Raw genomic sequence first — 16,867 nt, 5'->3', positions numbered from 1 at the left:
CCCTGCATCCCTAGCCGACCGCTCGGGCTGAGGGCCGGGCTATGCAGCTGCGGGCGCGCGTCCCTGCGGCGGCGGCGTCCCTGGGGCCCTCGCCCCGTGCGCCCCCGCGCCTGCTGCGGGCGCCTGCCCCCTCGGCCGAGCAGCGTCTTTGTACGCGGGGGTGTGGGAGGCGAGGCGCGAGTCCGCGCCGCGCCGCCGAGTGCCCGCGCCCTCTCCGGGCGGGTGGGGGCCTCTCTGCGCCGCCCGCCGCCTCGCGAGGACGCCCGCGGCCCGCGCCGCCCGCACCGTTCCGGGCGCGCCACCCCCGCCCGCCGGCGCCGCTAGCACATGCCCGAGCCGCAGCCCTGCGAGCAGGCAGCGCTGGCCCCCCGCCCCGCGGCTCCGGGCCCTGGCTCTGGCGCGGTCCCTCCTCCCGGGCCGGGCGCCGCGGCCCCGGCATGAGGAGCGGGCGATGATCCCCGCCAACGCCTCCGCCAGGAAGGGGCCCGAGGGCAAGTACCCGCTGCACTACCTCGTGTGGCACAACCGCCACCGCGAGCTGGAGAAGGAGGTCCGCGCCGGCCAGGTAAGAGCGCCGTCGGGGCGCCGCGAGGACCCCACGGCCGGGCACGCCCGCCCGGCTTGGGGAGGGGGCGCGGCGCGGGCTGTCCCGCCCCCCTGGCGAGTTTGCAGCGCTTCTTTGTTCGCAGCCGCCGCTTTTGTGCTGTTGACCCGGAGAGGGTGATGGGAGCGGCCCCCGCCCGCTTCCCTCCGGCCCGGACTGGCGGCCCACACGTGCTCCGGACCCTCCCAGATTGGGGTAGGGGACGCCGTGCCCCTCCTCCGCCGGGGCAGTGAGGGCTGCGGGGAGGGGCTGCCGGCTCCATCTGTGTTCCACGCGGTAGGAGAGTCCGCCCCACTCAGCTCGGCAGCAACACCTCCCGCGTGAGTGTGCGGAGGTGGGCAAGGCCTGCGTAGGGAGGGGGTCACGGGTCAAGGATCAAAGAGGCTGTGACACTCCCAGACATTCCAGCCCCACCCAGTGCCCTCTACCCTCACGATGAGCGCTTATCTGTTTGCTCAGACTGGGCAGAACCCCTGGATCCCTCAGACACGGCTCAGGAATGGGGAGTAAAGTGAGAGACCCTCTTGGGTTTAGCCCTGAAGGGCCTTGTCCAGGTGCTGAAAGGCGCTCTCCTGCCCTCTGGTGCTGGGGCCTGGCTTCTAGGCGCTGAGGAAGCGAGGGGCCCTTTGGCCCCTGGCAGGATTTGAGGTTTTGCACACAGAGCAGGCTACCAGGTTCCTCTAGTCATTGAGAATGGGTGGGTCAGCCAGCTTTGGCTGGGCGGTGGCCTCCAAGAAGATAAGGTAAGGGATGGGGTCTCCTGGCCGTTCTTTAGGACCAAGGCAGGCAGGCAGGCAGGCAGGCAGAGGTCACAGGTAGTTCCCAACTCTGCCCTTGGCCTTCAGGCACAGGTAGGCACTCGTGGCATGGACGACTAACCCTCCAGGGTGGGGAGGCAGGAGCGAGAGCTGGGCCCAGCCTGCCCTGGTTTGTCTCCAGTTGAGGCCTGCAGACTTGGCCTAGATCTGAGATCCTGGGGCCATGGGCTGGGAGTGGTTTGCTAAGGCGTTGCCTCTTTGGGAATATGCCTTTTGAGGGCCACTTCCTGAGTCACAGGAAGTTCAGTTTGAGGAGCTGTCTGCTTCCAAGGGAAGAGTGAGGTGGAGAGCAGGACATCCCCAGATGGTGAGCGAAGTGAGGGTCAGAGTGTGTCTCTGAATTCCACCACTGAGCCCTCGGACCAGTGCAGCACCCAGCTCTGCATAGCAGTCCCAGGAAGTGTTGGGGTGACCTGAGCCTCCATCTCTGGTCAGGGTGTCCACTTCCATTCTACCTCTGCTTCCACAAGGATGCTCCAGGTTGCTCCTCAGACCACGTCTCTGTTTATCCATCATAAAGGAAGTGGTTTGCAGCCACTGGTAAAGGAAGCAAGGTCAGAGTGGTGGACCCTGCGGGACAAAGATGAACAAACCAGGCACAGCCCATGCCCTCCAGGAAACCCCGTTCTGGTGAAGCAAGTGTGAACAGGGAAGTACAGTGTGATGTGCAGGGTGCTAAAACAGTCCAGCCTCTTCTGGCTCTTCTCTGCTTTCCTCCCCTTGAGGGCAAGAGAAGACAAGCCTCTGATAGAGGTTACAGCTGGAGGGATTTAAGTATGATCTTAGAGGAACTTCCCAATGGGATGGTTGATGGTTGGTTGAAGAATTGTTAGGCAGAAGGCTAGTGGTTGAATGTCCAGAACACCTCAATCACACTCCCTTGCCCAAGGGGTGGGTGGTCGTTTTCTTGCAGAGATTGGAGAGAGGCAGAATGCCTTAGAAGAAAAGGCTTTTTCACCCAGTCCTGTCTGATTGACAGTCCTCAGGTCAGCAGTCATCTTCCTGGGGTGAGGCTGGATGGGGAGCACTGGAACCCGCTGCAGGTAGGGGTGGTTTGGACCACTGAGTGTGTTCCTCTTTGCTCCCCTCAGGCTGCCACAGAAACCAGGGACCAGGTTCACCCCATCCCCACCCACTCATCCCCTCACCCTGGTGAGTTTTTGTCTTCCTGAAATGGATACTGCCTGCCCTGATCCAGGCCAGGGGGAATATAGGGCATTGGCTGAGATTAAACCCTTCTTCAACCATAAAGGAATCAGGGGTGCCAAGAAGGGGAATGCCAGTCAGTCTGGGTGGGAGAGGCCCCTGGCTGTATTTCGACTCCAGGACTGACCCAGAGTGATGCTTGCATCCAGATGTGCACTGCTCAGTCCCCAGGGCCTCAGACTCCCAGGGAGAACTGAGGATGCCCACCCCAGCCATTTCCTGCAGGTGATGGGTCTGGGGGCAGCCACTTAACATCATAATGAAACACTGTAGACCCCAGGCATCTCATCTGGGGGTCCCTGATCTCTGGTCCTTCTGGCACCCACTGTCACAGAAAACAGCTGGGTTTTCCTCAAACACACAGCAGCTGGGTTTCCCTGGTCTTCACTTGTCATAGCTGCCTCTTCTTCACTCCAAGAAAGCCCCGGAGAAGCCCTCCCGTGGGCAGGCAGGCTTGGCAATGCTGGCCAAGGAGGAGGGGGATGGCACGGCAGGCTTCTGAGCAGGTTCATGGGGTCTGGAAGCAGGGAGTGGTGGGGAGATGGGAGGTGCTCAGCGGGTGTTTTTTGGTGAAGGGAAGGGTCCATGATCACCCCTAGCCAATACCCAGCAATACAATGGTTGCTGGGTGCCCTGCTTCCTGCCACACACCTGCTCTACCAGGTTGGGAGGGGGCAGGGGGTTGTAGGGTAGGGGATGTGCCAGTTCCCCCTTGGCCGGCACGAGGCCTGAGGTCCAGCCAGCTGGGCATGGCCTTGGTTCTGGAGTCACGCGTCCCTGGTGTTCCCTGGGGGTGGGAGGTGGAGGTTAGACTGAATAGCTCCCTGTGGGAGGGCCAAGGAGAGCAGGATTCTTCCCAGGCAACAGGCACTCTGGAGGGGGCTGGACTGTGGTCCTAGAGAAACATTTTCTTTCTTCCGGCGGCTGCCTCCACCATGGTCCTCCTTCCTGCTTTCCCCGGTTCATCCTTCTGACCTAGAGGCAGGTGAGATGGGATCGTGGGGCCCCTGGATACTCAGACAGAGGCTGCCTCACCCAAAGTACCTGTTGTGTCCAGGAGCACCTGTGATCCCTTCTCCTCGCAAAGTAGGCAGTCCTGGGTATGGGCTGTCACCACAGCTGATGAGTTGGGAAGCTCAGGAGAGGGAGCCACAAACCCTGGAAACCAAAAATCAATGTGTCTGGGATGAGGGGGAGGGGCTGTGCGGGGCAGGATAGAGGGGGGTGGGTGGAGGGCGTGGGTGGAGGGGCGGGTGGCGGGGGTGGGTGGAGAGGTGGGCGGAGGGGGCAGGGTGGAGGGGGTGGGTGGAGGGGGAGTCAGCAGGTGCCACCCCCACTGGCCCAACTCCACTTGGGGAAGCATCTTGCCTCCCTCCCCCCGTTGAGTGAGCTCAGGCCTGCCTGGTGGGAGAGCAGAGGAGCAGTGGCCATACCAGACTCTGGCTGTCTTCCCTGGGGCTGGGGGATGGAGCGGGGCAAGGAAAGGAGACGCAGGCTGGGCAGGCAAGGGGCCCCAGGCTCTGGGCCCCTCACCTTACTTCTCCAGCACCTGTGTTTAGTCTATACATTTGGTATGTTCTTATAAGATTTCACCTAACAAAAGGACTCTGCTAATGCTAAACAACTTTGAAAAATACCCTGCTAGTGCATGTGGGTTCAAGGAGTGTGCATGTGCAAATGTGCTGGCAAATACGTGTGTTACATGAGTAGAGGCCTGCAGGCCAGAGGGCAGCTGGGCACACATGTGCTTGTACACTTAGGGGTGCACATGTACAATGAGTGTGGTGCAGGAGTAAGAGTGTGTGTCCTTATGGTACCTGTACGAGTGTGTGTGTGTGCATGTGTGTGTGTGTGTGTGTGTGTGTGTGCAGGCAGGTGCCTGAGTGGAAGCAGGGAGACTCTGCCCAGGGAGCCCCAGCTCCTAAGCTCGAAAGACCCCTGCTTTTGGCTCCAGCTGAGGCCAGCTGGGGTGCAGAGTTTCCGTTCTCTTGGTGGGGAGGGCTGGCTCTTGGGTTTCATGGGAAACCTTTCCATTCCAGCAATTAAATAGCAGCAGGCCTTTGCCAAGGAAATTAATGAATTCTCCCACCTGGGCCCCCGGCAAGGTGCCTCTTCCCCTGCAGGCCCAGCTTTGGACGGGTGAGGGGGAACTTCGTTGGGGCTCGGCTGACAGTATGCAGGGCTGATGTTGGCCCTGGAAGACAGCGGTGCCTTGGGGACCCTGGGGAGGGCTGTCGGGAGAGCTCCTGTGGAGTGGGGGTAGGGAGGGCACCCCTGCCTGGCAGGCAGTGCCAGCCTCTCTGTGGAGCCTGGAGCTGAGGCACCTGAGAGGGAAGGAGGCAGGCGGCATCTGGAGCCCTGGGACCGGGCCCTGCTGGCTCCCTGGGGCCTTGTTAGCAACAGCAGCATCTGGGGCGGGGCCGGTGGGAGGCATGGGTGGCTGGGCTGCGGCCCCATGGGAAGGCCGCCTCCTGACACCCCCCATGACACAGCCAGCTCAGGGTCTATGGATCCTGCATCACTCCCACCCCAGGACTCAGGACCCCACCCAGGTCGGACCCTACCCAGGTCGGACCCTGAGGGGCCCAGCTCAACCCGTAAGAGGCTCCCCTCCCCTCTGGGGAGCTCATGTAGAGGAGCAGCAGGGGGGCCGCTCACAGGGGCCAGGCACAGTTTTGGGTTTTTTTTGAGGCTCCCAGTATATTTAAAAATGAAGAAATGCCAACAAGGGTTATAAAAATTATATAAATAATCTGAATTATTTTAAATGTTTCATTTTTGACAAAGGAGTTCCCACTCATGTTTAAAATATTTAACTGTTGCTAGAAGGTAGCAGTCCTCACTACTTCCCCACTCCTCTCAGAGGCAACCACTTTGAACTCTTTAGGCTGTTCTGGTATTTGCCTCCAAAATTATAAGCAATATACCTCTACAAGTATTTATTGGTTAATCAATTTTACACTTCACTGCCTTGCCTTCCTTCCCCATGTCCCTTAAAAAGTCATCTATGCATTTGTTTAATAAATATTTATTAAGCACCAGTCATGTGCCAGATGCTGTCCAGAGACTGGGGATGTAGCACTGAACAAGACAGACGGTCCCTTTGTGGGGCTTACAGTCTAGGAGAGGGAGACAATGAAAAAATAAATAAGCAATTTAATGTTGGGAGAGAACTAGAGCAGGATAAGGGACAATAGATAGATAAATAGCAACTGACATTTGAGATGGGTTGTCAGGACCAGCCTTTCTAAGGAGGTGACATTTGAGCAGTTGCCTGAATGAAGTGAGAGAAGCAGCTTTGTGGCTACTGGTACCCAGGAGAAGATGGTTCCGGAGAAGGCTGATATGCAGGAGTGGAGCTTGGAGAGATGGGAGAGCATGTGAGTTCAAAGAGACGTCCAGGATTCTTTTCTCAACTGGATGGGAAGCCATGGAGAGATTTTGAGCTAAGGGGCGTCAGGACCTGAGGAATATTTCACAGGATGACAGCACCTATGATGGGCCCTGTGAAGAATAGACCTAAGGAACCAAGAGAAGAGTGGGCGGAATTAGGTGACAGATGGGGTGGCCACGACCAGGAGGGTAGCCTGAAGGTGGTGAAAACTAAGATGACTTTGGATCTATTTTGAAGGTAGAGCCTGTAAGGTCAAATTTTAGTGATGGATTAGATATGGAAGGTGAGAGAAAAAGAAGAGATAAAAACAGTCCCAATGTTTCTTACCTGGAAAGGGAGTGAACTGAGGTGCTGTTTACTGTGATGGGAGAACTGGGGCAGATGAAGCTGTCCAGGTATGGCTGGCATAAAGAAAGCAAGGGAAAGAAGTCACAGGTCAGAACGTCCCATTTTGTTTCATGAATTCACTTTCCTTTTCATATTTTTCTCAGGGTGTAAATTACTGTCCCCCCCGCCAAATTTTTTTTTCATCTGTTTCCTGCATTGACAGTTGTTTCCTCTGGGTTTTTAGCATCTATTTGCATGTTTTGGTATCTTTCATGTTGGCAGCTTTCCTCGTGTCCACTCACCCTCGGCTCTTGGGGCATATTTAAGGATGGGGGTGTGGAGCTTATTAACGAACGGGTGCTGCTCTAAGATGACTGGCCTGCTTATTGTTGGGATCCCCAAATTTCTGTACCCAGAGGTCTGTGGTGCCTCTAGTTTCTGCAAGAAAGAATTCTCCAGTCTCCTGCTAGGGGTAGTATGGGGCAGTGTTATGTGCAGTCTGGCTGCCAGTGGTTCAGGACTTGAGGCAGGGAAGGGACTGGGCTTTCACTGTTCACCAGTTTTCAGTCCCATGACCTCATCCTCAGACCAATGTCCGAGTTCAGTGCATCTGAAGCTCAATTTCTATAAAGAATAAACCCCTGGCATCCTGTGGAGAGGAAGGGGGACATCTCCCAGCTTTACAAGATTGGGGAGGGGGTTCTGAATTTTAACCAGACACCCCTGTATTCAGTCCTGAGCCTTTCTCCCACCTCTGCTGTTCCCACTGCCTGCATGTTCTGCACCTGTCAAGGGTGCTAAGGGGGGAATCCAGCTTGCTAATCACTGGGGTTTCCCTCTGTGAATGCTTGGGTTCTAGTACCTTCTGTTCCCTTAAGTCAATTGTGATGCCCCAGCCACTTTCTTGTGGGTTTTAAATATTTTATTGGCATTCTTATACTTATTCACACGTTTACTTTTCTTTATTTTTTTAATGTGGTTGTGCCGGGTCTTAGTTGTGGCAGGTGGCGGGTTCCTTAGTTGCAGCATGAGAACTCTTAGTTGCGGCATGCATGTGCGATCTAGCTCCCTGACCAGGGATCGAAGCTGGGCCCCCTGCATTGGGAGCACAGAGTCTTAACCACTGCGCCACGAGGGAAGTCCATCACACATTTACCTTTTGAGGGAATCTTCATTCCTTTGTATAGATCTAAGTTTCCATCTGGTATCATTTTCCTTCCACTTGAATAACTTCATTTAACATTTCTTGCATGTCTTCTGGTGATAAATTCTCTTAGCTCTTGTTTGTCCATAAAAGTCTTTATTCCCCCATTTCATTTTTGAAGTATATTTTTCACAGGATATAGAATTCTAGGTTGACAATTTTTTCCCCAGCACTTCAAAGATTTCATTCTGTTGTCTTCTAGCTTGCATGGTTACTGATGAAAAGTATGTAGTATTTCCTATATTTGTCCTTACATACATAGCGTGTCTCAATTCTCAAAATGCTTTCCACAACACTGTAAATCAACTATACTCCAATAAAAATTTTTTTAAAATGCTTTTAAGATTTTCTTTTTATCATTAGTTTTCAGCATTTGATTATGATGGGCCTTGGCGTAGGTTTTTTGGTGTTTTTCTTCCTTGGGATTCATTGAGTTCCTTGGTTCTGTGGATTTATCATTGTATTAGTTTCCGCAACAAATTACCACAGACTGGGTGGGTTAAAACAACAAAAATTTATTCTCTCATCATTTTAGAAGTCCAGGTTCAAGGTATCAGCTCCACTCCTTCCAAAGTCTCTAGGGGAGAATCCTTCCTTGTCTCTTCAAGCTTCTGGCGGCTCCAAGCATTCCTTGGCTTGTGGTTGCATAACTTCAGTCTCTGCCTGCATCTTCACATGGAACTTCTCTGTGTGTGTGTTTTATAAACTGGATTTAGGGCCTACCTGGATAATTCAGGCCGATCTCATTTTAAGATCCTTAACTTAATTATATCTGCAAAGACCCTTTTTCCAAATAAGGTCACATTCACAGGTTCTGGCAGTTAGGATGTAGACATATATTTTGTGGGGGCACCACCATTCAACTTACTACAGTAGTTTTTTTTAAACCAAATTTGGAAATTTTTTGGCTATTTCTTTAAATTTGTCTTATTCCTCTACTTCCTTATCCTATCCTGTGGGACTGCAATTATACATATGTTAGAATGCCTTATAGTGTCTCACAGATTGCTGAGGCTGTTTGAATGTTTTTCGATACTTTTTTTCTCCTCTGTGCTTCAGTTTGTACAGTTCTGTTGCTGTATCTTTAAATTCACTGATTTTCTTTTTATTCTGTAGTGTCTAGTCTACTGTTAATTCTATCCAGTGAAAATTTCATTTCAGATATTGTACTTTTTATCTCCCATTTCTTTCCCTGTGAATGTTGTGTTTTTCTTTAAACTTTTGAGCATATTGAGCCATTCACCTTTATTGTTTCTGAATATGTTTCTATTAAATGATTTTTCTCCTGATTATGGGTTTTATATTTTCCTACTTCTATGCATGTCTAGTCATTTTTAACTGGATGTTGGACATTGTAAATGTTGTGATGTTAAGCATCGGGATATTGTTGTCTTCCTTTAGAGAGTGTTAGACTTTGTTCTGGCAGCCTAAGTTAAGTTACTTGCAAATCAGTTTGATCCTTTTGAGCTTATTTTTAATCTTTATTAGATTAGGTCTAGGTGAGCCTTTTCTCTTGGGATAGGATTCCTACTCCTAAGGTATAACCCTTCTTGGGTCTCTTGAATACCCTGGGTAATCAACAAGGACTCTCTACTCTAGCAGGTTGGAGCTTGAATGTCTCCCTGCCATGGGTGAGCTCTGAGAATTTATCAGCCTATTGTTCCTTTTCTGCCTGGTTTTGTTGCGTTTCACTCTACACATGTGAAGTTTAGTATTCAGCAAAGACTCAAAGGGGACCATATGCAGATTTCTGGAGCTTTTTTTTTTACATAGCTCACTTCTTCCTGGAACTCTGCCCTGCAACTTCTAGCTACCTCAGCCTCCCTGAACTATCTCTGTCTCCTTAACTCCTCAGCAAGACTACCATGCTCTGCTGGGGATTCCCCTACCTGAATTGCTGTCTGGAATATTCCTCCAAGTAGAAACTTAGGCAATCATAGAGCCCACCTTGTTTGTTTCTCTTACTTCAGGGATCACAGTCCTGGACTAATTGTTGCCTAATGTCTGAAAACAATTATTTCATATATTTTGAAGCAATAGTTTTCTCTGTCTGGTGGGAGGGTAATTTCAGTTATCTCATCATATTGGAGTAGAAGCCTTTTCCTGGCATTTTAATCAAGTTTTGGGGAGGAGAAAAGGAGTTACATACATGTGGTCAGTTCACATATTTAAGCAGAAGTCCTAGTCTCCTGAAATATATCTAAATATTTATGTTTAACAAACATATGCTTTTATCACGCAACAAAAATCTCATGTCATATAATCGTGTTATTCACAAAACAATAAGAGTATTTATAAAAAATGTTAATATATAGTGTCCCATAGGCACAGGACATGGGTCTGAAGTTGTACCATGAACATATTCTTTCATTCTTATCAATGTATTACTGCAACTGTTTGCTAAACCTCTCAGGGATAATGTCAATGATCTAAATTGGTGGCCCTTCCTGAAGGTGTGGTCTTGGACCCCTAGGATAGGTCCTGTCTCAGGTGCCCTCCCTGGCCAAGAGTCTTTCTAGACCACACTTTGGCCCCAGGCTTACTCTTCACAGGCAGACCACTGGGCCTTGGAAGAGTGAACCCAGTCAGGGCACCTAGGTGCACAGGAAAGGAAGTCCTTCCCTTTCTCAGAGTTACTTCCTGCCCTCTCCTGCAAGCCCCTTTCCCCTCACCTGACCCCAGCTCATTGTGTCTGTTTTTTCCATTGCCTTCTGAGATGGGCAAGACAGGACAGCTAGGTGGTTGCTGCCTGCCTAGAGGCTGTCAGGCTTAGATGGGCTACCTCAGAAGTGACCAGGGCGACCTCTTCACCTCTTCCAGGTGGACATCGAGCAGCTGGATCCCCGCGGGCGGACTCCCCTGCACTTGGCCACCACCCTGGGGCACCTCGAGTGTGCCCGCGTGCTCCTGGCACACGGCGCAGATGTGGGCAGGGAGAATCGCAGCGGCTGGACAGGTGGGCACCCCTACTCACCCCTACCCCACAGCCTGGGTCTCCCGGCATCATATCCTCACCTCTGATTGGCTGAAGGGAGCCCTAGGCAGGATCCTGCCCTGTGACATTGCCTCTTGCCCACACCCCGCCCCCAGTGCTTCAGGAAGCTGTGAGTACCCGGGACCTGGAGCTGGTGCAGCTGGTGCTGCGGTACCGGGACTACCAGCGGGTGGTGAAGCGGCTGGCAGGCATCCCTGTGCTCCTGGAGAAGCTGCGCAAGGTGAGGGCCAGCCTCTCAGCCTCCCCACCACGGTCTTTGAACGCTATCTCTAGCGCAGGCTTTAGCCACTCTCCTCTTCATCCTCCAGGCCCAGGACTTCTATGTGGAGATGAAATGGGAGTTCACTAGCTGGGGTAAGAGGGGCTGACGGGGGCCTCTCTGGGCACTCTCCCACCTCAGGGCTTCTGCACTTGCTGCTTCCCTGCCTAGAGCACTCTTCCCATCGCTCTCCCATGGCTCCTTCTCACCTCTTAGCTCTCAGCTCATTGCTACCTCTTCCTGAGGCCTTTCCACAATGCCTCGATTGATTCCATTATTATTTCCTTCACTTTGTAATGACTGGCTCATTTGTTTGTTACCTGTCACCCCTTACTAGAAGGTGAGCTCCAAGAGGGCAGGGGTCCTGTCTTGTTCAATGTTGTATCCCAGTGCCTGGCACATAGTAGGTGTTTAATAAATATTTGTTGGAAGACTAGATGAAAGGTTGAGTGAGTGAATTAAATGGTGGATACTAGGGACTTGCTGGTGGCTGAGTCATGCCTGTCCCCAGCCTCAGGTTGTTCATTTCTGAGTGACTGTGGTCTACATTTGTGGGGGGGAAATGGGGCAGGGGCTGCTCTCCCACCGGTTCCCTTACCCTTTCCCAGCCACACTCCTGACCCCCATGCTCTGAGGTGGCTGAGGGTGGTGGGCCAGACAAACTGAAGCCACCTCTGACCTTCTCTTCAACCTAGTGCCCCTGGTGTCCAAGATCTGCCCCAGTGACACCTACAAAGTGTGGAAGAGTGGGCAGAACCTTCGGGTAGACACCACACTTCTGGGCTTTGACCACATGACGTGGCAGCGAGGGAACCGCAGCTTTGTCTTCAGGGGCCAAGGTCAGGCAGGCGGGAGATGGGGCAGGGTGGGGAGGCTGGGGACAGCCCCCTGAGACCCCTGACCCCCTGTGCTATTCTGCGGCTGGCAGACACGAGCGCCGTGGTCATGGAGATTGACCACGACCGCCGAGTGGTGTACACAGAGACCCTGGCTCTGGCCGGGCAGGACCGTGAGCTACTGCTGGCTGCTGCTCAGCCCACCGAGGAGCAGGTGCTGAGCCGGCTCACCGCACCCGTTGTCACCACGCAGCTCGACACCAAGAACATCTCCTTTGAGAGGTAAGTGGGCATGGCCTTGGAAGCCTGGAGCCAGCCTGGTGGACGCCCCCTCACCTAGACCACTCTGCTTCCCTAGGAACAAGACCGGCATCCTGGGCTGGCGCAGCGAGAAGACCGAGATGGTGAATGGGTATGAAGCCAAGGTGAGGTCATAGCTCCCGGGTGCCAGACCCACCACACTCTTGCCTACAGCGAGCTGGGCAGGGGTTTCCTGACCATGCTTTCTCAGCCTTGGAGGTGCAGAGGCAATGCAGCGTGGAGGGAAGGTCATGAGACTAAGAGGCAACTGATGAGAATGGCCAGCATTTATTGAGCACCTAATATTATGTTCATGCTCAAGGCTCTGTTCTGACATTTTAAATGTATGTAGTTGTATGTATGTATGTGTGTCTATGTACACATGCACACACGTCTATATATATATGTGTGTATGTCTCACACACACACACTCATTTAATCCTCACGACAACCCTTTCGGGTAGATGCTATTATTATTCCCATTTTACAGATGTTTATCGAGCCCTTTCCACAGTTTCCCATTTAATCTTCACAACAACTCTATGAAGTAGGGTACTGGCCCATTTTATGATGAGGAAGCAGGGGCTTGGAGTGACTAAGTGGCCAGTACAAGGTTGCCCAGAGCCAAGCTTCAGACCCAGCTGGCTGACTCCAAAGCCAGGCCTTTACCCCTAAGAAGACTGTTGTGGGGGACCCCCAGCAGTCACTCTGGGACCCCCATATCACCCATGTGGGGCCATGTGGTGAAGAGTCTAGCCAATGCAAGTTTCTGTGTCGTTGTTGTTTCCTCCTGGAAGCCTTCCCTGGTTCATAGGCTGGGTTATGGCCTCTGTTTTTTGTTCCCACAGTCCTGTGCTCTCCCCAATAGAGCATGTATCACACTGTGTTATTACTGTCCATTGTCTTCTTGATTGTGAGCCTCAAGAGGGCAAGGATCGTGTCTGGCCATGCTTGTTCACCACTGTATCCCTGATGGCTGCCTCAGTGCCTGGCTTATAAAGGCTCCTCACAAAAATGTTTGTTGAATGAATAAGAGAACTGAATGAATAACTTCATATAATTACTTGCCCAAAGGCCTGGAGATTGGAACTGACAGCACCCCCCTCCCCTGACCGTTCCTTGTAGGAAGTGTTCATAACGCCCTTAGGGGCAGGGTAGGGGTACCAAAGCTGTCTGTGAGTCCTTTCCTCATCTGTCCCCAGGTATATGGGGCATCCAATGTGGAGCTCATCACCCGGACACGGACAGAGCATCTTTCAGAACAGCACAAGGGCAAGGTCAAAGGTAATGAGGCAGAGGTGGATGGGGAGGGGGGGGAGGAACCAGCCCCACTCAAGTGCCTCCATCAGTATTTCCTCTGACATCCTAGCAAGAGCCAGGATAGTTTATTCAGGCAAATAGGTTTCAATTCAAGTGCCAAATCCTAGTGATTGGTAGTGGTTGCCTAGAGTGCTGTTAAGATTCTAAGGCAACATTTGGGCTTAACGGGAAGGAATGCTACAATTGATTACTAATATCTGCATTGGATTTGGGGGCAGGGGGGATTGTCATGTACGCTGTTTGTTGGCCATTCTAGTCTAGTGGGACATACCCTAGGCAGAAGGACAGGGGCCCTGCCACTGATTCTCTGTGCCCACTGATACTACAACTGACTCTCTGGGCACCAGTTAGTCTGTCTGAAGTGGATAGACATAATTCCCACCTCACAAGAGAACAAAATGAAGTTAATATGGAAGCACCTGAAGGAAAACATACACATGCATACCCCAAAACACTTTTGGAAGTTTCTCCTGAGCCCCAGGCCTACTTTTATTCCAGCTGTGCTAATGGTGGTCCTGCCCCTGCCCCTTGGAGTCCTCAATCACCTTCAGGTGAAGGTGCCTGGGTGTGTGGTGTGGGTGAGCAATCCTCCCTCCCCCCAGGGACCAGCCTCCTCCCTGGGTCTTGGGTGCTGTCACTTCTGAGGACTGCAGTGTCCTCTGAAATGCCATATTTCTTGCAGGCTGTAAGACACCTCTGCAGTCCTTCCTGGGAATTGCTGAGCAGCATGGGGGCCCCCAAAATGGGGTGAGTGTGTGCGAGGGGTACCCCTCTGTGGAAGGGTGTGGATGGGGATCAGGAGGAGGTCTGGGAGGCACCCTGTGGGGACTTCCTTTCTTTCCACAATGCCCAAGGCTCTGTCAGCTCCAATGGCGGGGGACAGATCCGGGGCTTGTAATACCAAGTGGCTGGCCTGGCCTCAGGGACTGAGAAGGGCTCATGAGCCCCTCCCTGTGTGGTACAGACCCTGATTACTCAGACTCTGAGCCAAGCCAACCCCACTGCCATCACCGCAGAAGAGTACTTCAATCCCAACTTTGAGCTTGGCAACCGTGACATGGGCCGACCCATGGAACTGACCACCAAGACACAGAAGTGAGGCCCCATGGTGGTGCTGGGGAAGGGTGGGCAGGGCTGGGAGGCCATGGCTTCTACAATGTCCCTCACCCCTTGGGATCTGGGGCGCAGGTTCAAGGCCAAGCTGTGGCTGTGTGAGGAGCATCCCCTGTCCCTGTGTGAGCAGGTGGCCCCCATCATTGACCTCATGGCTGTCAGCAATGCACTTTTCGCCAAGCTCCGGGATTTCATTACCCTGCGCCTGCCTCCGGGATTCCCTGTCAAGATTGGTGAGGCTCCACCCCCACTTCCCTTGAGCAGCTATTGGGAGGATGGGGCTTAGAGGAGGTAAAGAGTGGGTACCTAAGGTGTGAGGGAGTGGGTGGTGGCGCCTGATGGTTTCTGCATCCTCAGAAATCCCGATTTTCCACATCCTCAATGCCCGCATCACCTTCGGGAACCTCAATGGCTGCGATGAGCCGGTGCCGTTGGTGCGAGGCAGCCCCAGCAGCGAGACCCCTTCCCCAGGCAGTGACTCCTCCAGTGTCAGCAGCTCCAGTTCCACGAGTGAGACCCTGTCCCGCCCTGAGCCCGCCCTCACTTCCCCTCCCCACCGAGCACTTCCCCGGGAGTGGCCGGGAGGGGAGGTCTGGTCCACTCTGACCCACAGCCCGGCGCCCCCAGCCTCGTGCCGCGGCTGCGAGATCTCCCCCACGTTGTTCGAGGCCCCACGCGGCTACAGCGTGCTGGGTGGCCAGCGAGAGGCCACCACCCGCGACGACGATGACGACCTGCTGCAGTTCGCCATCCAGCAGAGCCTGCTTGAGGCGGGCAGTGAGTATGACCAGGTGCGTCCCCGCGGCCGCACGGGGCCACTGGACTGCGGTGCCGCCACAGCTAACTGGCTCACCCCCGCCTCCGCCCAGGTCACCATCTGGGAGGCGCTAACCAACAGCAAACCGGGCACTCACCCCATGTCCTACGAGGGTCGCCGACAGGACAGGTCAGTGCCCACCCGTCCTGAGAGGGTTTGGAGACGCCTATTCCCCCACCTCCCATACACGTGCACAGAGAACACCAGGGCCCTGTCACGGTGCGTATGGACACTGCCGCATGAGCAACCCCTCTTGGCCCAGAGGAACCGTGGTACCGTCATCAGGGACCCTACTGGTTTCAAGATGGCGTCTACCACCACCACCCGTTCCTGACTCAGGGGTGGGTGAGCAGTACTCCAAACGCGGCCTTAGAGCCTTCACAGACCCTCACCAGACAGAATGTCGGGGCTGGGGTTCCAGAAGACTGGGAGGATGGGCTTCGTAGGAGCTGGGATCAGCTCCTACCGGGTGGGAGGGAGCCAGGGAGGTGACGCGGGACTCATCGCCTCCACTGGAGGGTGTTGAGGCCTGCGCTGTCCCGGGGCCTCCACACCGTCTCCGCCCCGCACACGGGCAGATGCGCCCGGAGCCCTCGACGTATCTTACCTGCCTCCAGGAGCGCTCCGCCCACGCCGCAGCGCCAGTCCACAACCCCCGCGGGCCTGGCGTCGGTCCCCAGCCCTCGGCCCAGCCCGCGCCCAGGCCAAGGCGGCCACGTGTTCCGGAGCTACGATGAGCAGCTGCGGCTGGCCATGGAGCTGTCTGCGCAGGAGCAGGAGGAGCGGCGGCGGCGCGCACGCCAGGAGGAGGAGGAGCTGGAGCGCATCCTGCGGCTCTCTCTGACTGAACAGTAGCGCCCTCTGCCGGGCCCCTTGGCCACGCCCCGCGGGACCCGCCCCGGAGCGAGAGTCGCCCCTCCTGCGCGCTCTCCTAGCTGAGTCTGGAGACCCGAACCGCCGCCTCGGGGGCGTAGCGGCGCACCCGGCACCAGATGGGGAGGGGTTCGGCCCGGCCGTGGGGTACCTTCCTGGAGGCAGCTGGCACGGCTCGGCTCCCCTGCTTTGCTGTATCCTGACCCCACCCCACTCCCCTGGGCTCTGACCGGTCCAAGGGCGGAGCCAGGCCGTTTGAGGGGGAGACGGTCCTTAGAGGAGCACTGTCCCCATCCCTTGCTCCTTCTGGCCAGTCCTCCTTTCTGCTCACTGACCCCACTCCAGGACACTGCCCGTGAAGCCTTTGCATCTCCGCTCTTCACCCCTGGGGGGCAGCTGAGCTCCCCACGTGCTGTGTGGCTGCTTCGTCTTAGACACAAACCAGCACGTCAAGGGCCCAGCTCCTCCCCCACCCCGGCATTTCAGCGTCAAGTGCACTTAGCGGGGTGCCCGGCTCCCCCAGCCCCCACACCCCTCCCGGGTCTCAGGGTGGTCCCAGCTTCTCTTTGGGTGACCAGAGGTTGGAGTCCCCATCCCCAAGGCACGTTTTTGTGATCAGGGAGGGTGCCCAAGGTGGCCCCAGGTCTGGGCAAGGCCTGGCTCCCTCGTGGTGTCTTGGCGAATGGGGGGGGCACAGTGGGCGTGAGGCAAACACCAGACTGGACACAGGGGTCGCCCAGGGCCCTGGCACCACCATCCATCCCTTCCCACCAGCTGCTGCTAGCCCTCTGTGGTTGTGCA

At 54.7% G+C, this 16,867-nt stretch overlaps 1 protein-coding gene across 3 annotated transcripts; it reads left to right on the top strand.

Annotated features, from left to right (window-relative positions):
* The first annotated feature begins 264 nt into the window (after positions 1–264).
* ANKRD13B (ankyrin repeat domain 13B) lies at positions 265–16,147 on the top strand. 3 transcript variants are annotated; one of them, XM_061174643.1, is made up of 15 exons: positions 265–565; positions 10,374–10,509; positions 10,644–10,768; positions 10,857–10,902; positions 11,503–11,646; positions 11,736–11,925; positions 12,002–12,068; positions 13,146–13,227; positions 13,946–14,010; positions 14,228–14,358; positions 14,452–14,609; positions 14,734–14,886; positions 15,004–15,167; positions 15,246–15,322; positions 15,811–16,147. In XM_061174643.1, exons 1-15 carry the CDS (start codon positions 452–454, stop codon positions 16,046–16,048), a joined length of 1,890 nt encoding a protein of 629 aa, XP_061030626.1. In that variant the 5' UTR covers positions 265–451; the 3' UTR covers positions 16,049–16,147. The 3 variants fall into 3 exon arrangements, with proteins under 3 accessions (XP_061030626.1, XP_061030628.1, XP_061030627.1); XM_061174645.1 differs by lacking the exon at positions 265–565 and adding an exon at positions 2,471–2,574; XM_061174644.1 differs by lacking the exon at positions 265–565 and adding an exon at positions 5,952–6,008.
* Positions 16,148–16,867: the final 720 nt, after the last annotated feature.

The sequence above is a fragment of the Eubalaena glacialis genome, chromosome 19 (genome assembly GCF_028564815.1).
Source record: "Eubalaena glacialis isolate mEubGla1 chromosome 19, mEubGla1.1.hap2.+ XY, whole genome shotgun sequence".
Taxonomy (NCBI): domain Eukaryota; kingdom Metazoa; phylum Chordata; class Mammalia; order Artiodactyla; family Balaenidae; genus Eubalaena; species Eubalaena glacialis.
This window is presented reverse-complemented; position numbering and strand designations above follow the sequence as displayed.